This window comes from Montipora capricornis, chromosome 7 (assembly GCF_036669925.1).
Source record: "Montipora capricornis isolate CH-2021 chromosome 7, ASM3666992v2, whole genome shotgun sequence".
NCBI classification, from domain to species: domain Eukaryota; kingdom Metazoa; phylum Cnidaria; class Anthozoa; order Scleractinia; family Acroporidae; genus Montipora; species Montipora capricornis.
The window spans coordinates 17,417,536-17,420,035 of record NC_090889.1 but is presented as its reverse complement, the minus strand read 5'-3'; the positions used below and the strand labels follow the sequence as shown (position 1 = coordinate 17,420,035).

General features: G+C 39.4%; 1 protein-coding gene across 1 annotated transcript in view; it reads left to right on the top strand.

Annotated features, from left to right (window-relative positions):
- Positions 1-2,500, top strand: part of LOC138055253 (uncharacterized) — a 14,699-nt gene that overhangs the window by 462 nt on the left and 11,737 nt on the right. Inside the window, exons 2-3 of the mRNA XM_068901232.1 lie at positions 665-920; positions 2,451-2,500. The exon at positions 2,451-2,500 is cut by the window's right edge and continues 32 nt beyond it. Coding sequence (XP_068757333.1) covers positions 665-920; positions 2,451-2,500 — 306 coding nt within the window. The remainder of the gene's footprint in view (positions 1-664; positions 921-2,450) is intronic.

The window sequence follows — 2,500 nt, the reverse complement described above, 5'->3', positions numbered from 1 at the left end:
ACTATTACATCCTTAGCAACGCACCCCAAAAAATACGTCAGTGGGCCCTTAACCAACGGTTATGCACCTATCAATGTAAATCCCTCAGGGGGGAATTGTGGCCAAGGAGTGGGGATTTGACAAGTTTTAAGGGTATTTTAGAAGTTCTATCCAAGACAAAAGTAACCAGAATTGAAAATAATAAACTGGAAGTGTTACTCAATTTAACGGCGTTAAAAGTAGTTAATTGTGTGGTGTGTGATTTTTCGACACCTGTAAATAAATTAGATTAATCTTGACTGGTACATTGTAGCTTTGCTTGTGTATACAAAATAGAAGCAACATGGGGTAATTTTTTCCTTGCCAAAAAAAACTGTTACCCTCCCCCAGTTGAGACTAAAACAGGTTTGACCCTCCCCAATTTGTAAAACAATTACCAAGGACCCTCCCCTCCAAAGCCCCGGCCCACACCCCCCCCTCCCCCCCAAATAAAAATGTACCTTCCCTAACCCCACCTTGAAATTCCAAAGTTTATATTTTCTTCTAAATTTCGCTGTGCAAGATTCCTCCATCCTATCCACTCACTTGGATTTTAAATATATCTGCTGTGGGGTGGGTATCAGTACTGTAAATGATATCTGGAACAACACAGAGCTGGTTAATTTTTCTTGTTTAACTCTGAAAGGAATGGTTTTCATACGACACATCTCAATGACTCAACTTTGTCACAAGAAGACACCACATACAGTTGGAGTTCCAGCTTGGGCCAAGGCAGCTGGTCGCAGAAGAAAGGTCTTGGCAAAGATGGAGAAACCAAAGTCAGATGAACAGATAAAAGCGGAGTTTAACTTGGCAAACGATTCAACAGAACTTAGTTTGTACACAACAACAAGGGGTGGTCCACCCTCAAATTTCAACGAAGAAGACAGTCAAATAGAAAAGTAAGCCTTTTTAGGGTACTTTGAAAGCTCCCTGTGTGTTTAAGCCTCACAAACTCAGAGTTTTTCAGCTTCTATTACTGTAGCAATGATTTAACCATTGAAAAAGTAGTCAGCAAGGGAGCAGACACTGCTTGCTTGTTATCCTAAATGAAAAGCTGCTTTTAATCTGAAAAAACCTAGTTTACGCACTCTATGAAAGAAATGTATGATATTTGAAGTGTTGACTACTGATGAAAGAGAGGAATGACCGTCGCACTTATAGACACTTGACAAATTCAGGTTTCAAACCCATGATCTCTGCTATGGTGGTTCAATGCTCTACCAACTCAGCTATATATGAAGCCACACATTTAGGAGCAGTTCAGTTTGTTGGGCTCATGTGTTTCAGTGTGAAAGAGGTTGCATAGGTCATGAATCCCACCTTGAAGCCACCTGAATTTTTCAGGGGCCCATTTAAGACGTAATTGCTGTCTAGACAAGTGCAGAGGTCATTTCCCTCTTATGTCTATATAGCCTGCACTTCAAATACATACATTTGTTTCATCAAGTCCTTTCACAGAAAATATTTGCTCAACTGAGCTACAGGAGACTCGTGGGAGTTGGGGAATTAATTGACCACAATCTTCAGCAAAATGTTTGGGACACTGACCCCTTATTCACAATTGAAAACAAAAACTTCATAAACTCCCGCCTGCCACAATGTTGCTTTATCGGGTAATGTAGCACTTTGTTTGTGTACCAACATTGTAAGGGGGGAGAGGGAAGGAAAGCAATGAAGGCGAACTTTGTTGTTCGTAAGTGGGACGGGGGTGAGGGGAGGGGAGGGTGAAGGAAAATAATGAAGGTGAACTTTGTTGTTCATATTTAATTGGCATTTAGTCAAAGCCTGACCCTCCGAAGCAAGTGTTTGTTGAAGACTATAGGTTCAATAATAAATAGACCTTATTTAATGGTTTGACATGTATAATAATTGAGTCGCATAGTGACAAAATGTCTGCACGTATTGTATGTTAACCCATTCACTCAATAAGGAATTTGTTACTCCACTATTATGCCATTTTCTAGTATTTTGGCTTCTTCCTGCGTTTTACTGAGAATCGTATCAATTGCATAATAAGGTGACGTGTGCAGATGGTGAAAACAACACAGTCAGACGAAACCATGGAAATGTCCTTTATTTGATTGGATAAATGAAATGATGAGTGACTAGAGATGACAGGCGTTGCATAATGTTGAAAGCAATGATTTCCTTTATTGAAAATGTGATCACCAAAAAGTGCCCAACACTTTTAGGGGGCTGAAGAAGCAAGAACTCAAGGTATCATCTGTATTTGCTCTGTTCTAAACCAGTCAAACCGGGACACTGCAGTGTATTACCGTCTCATATTTTGCATGTTCCCTTGACTAAATATGGTAAAATGGCACAGTAGTGGAATAATACTGATAATAATTGAATTATCCAATTTAATTGATTTGATACAGTCATCTTATGGTAACGGATTAAATGTTTGAACATCATGATCTTTTTAGGCCCAAGATCACAATGTCAGCAGATAAGACTATGTTTGTGTGTTATCATC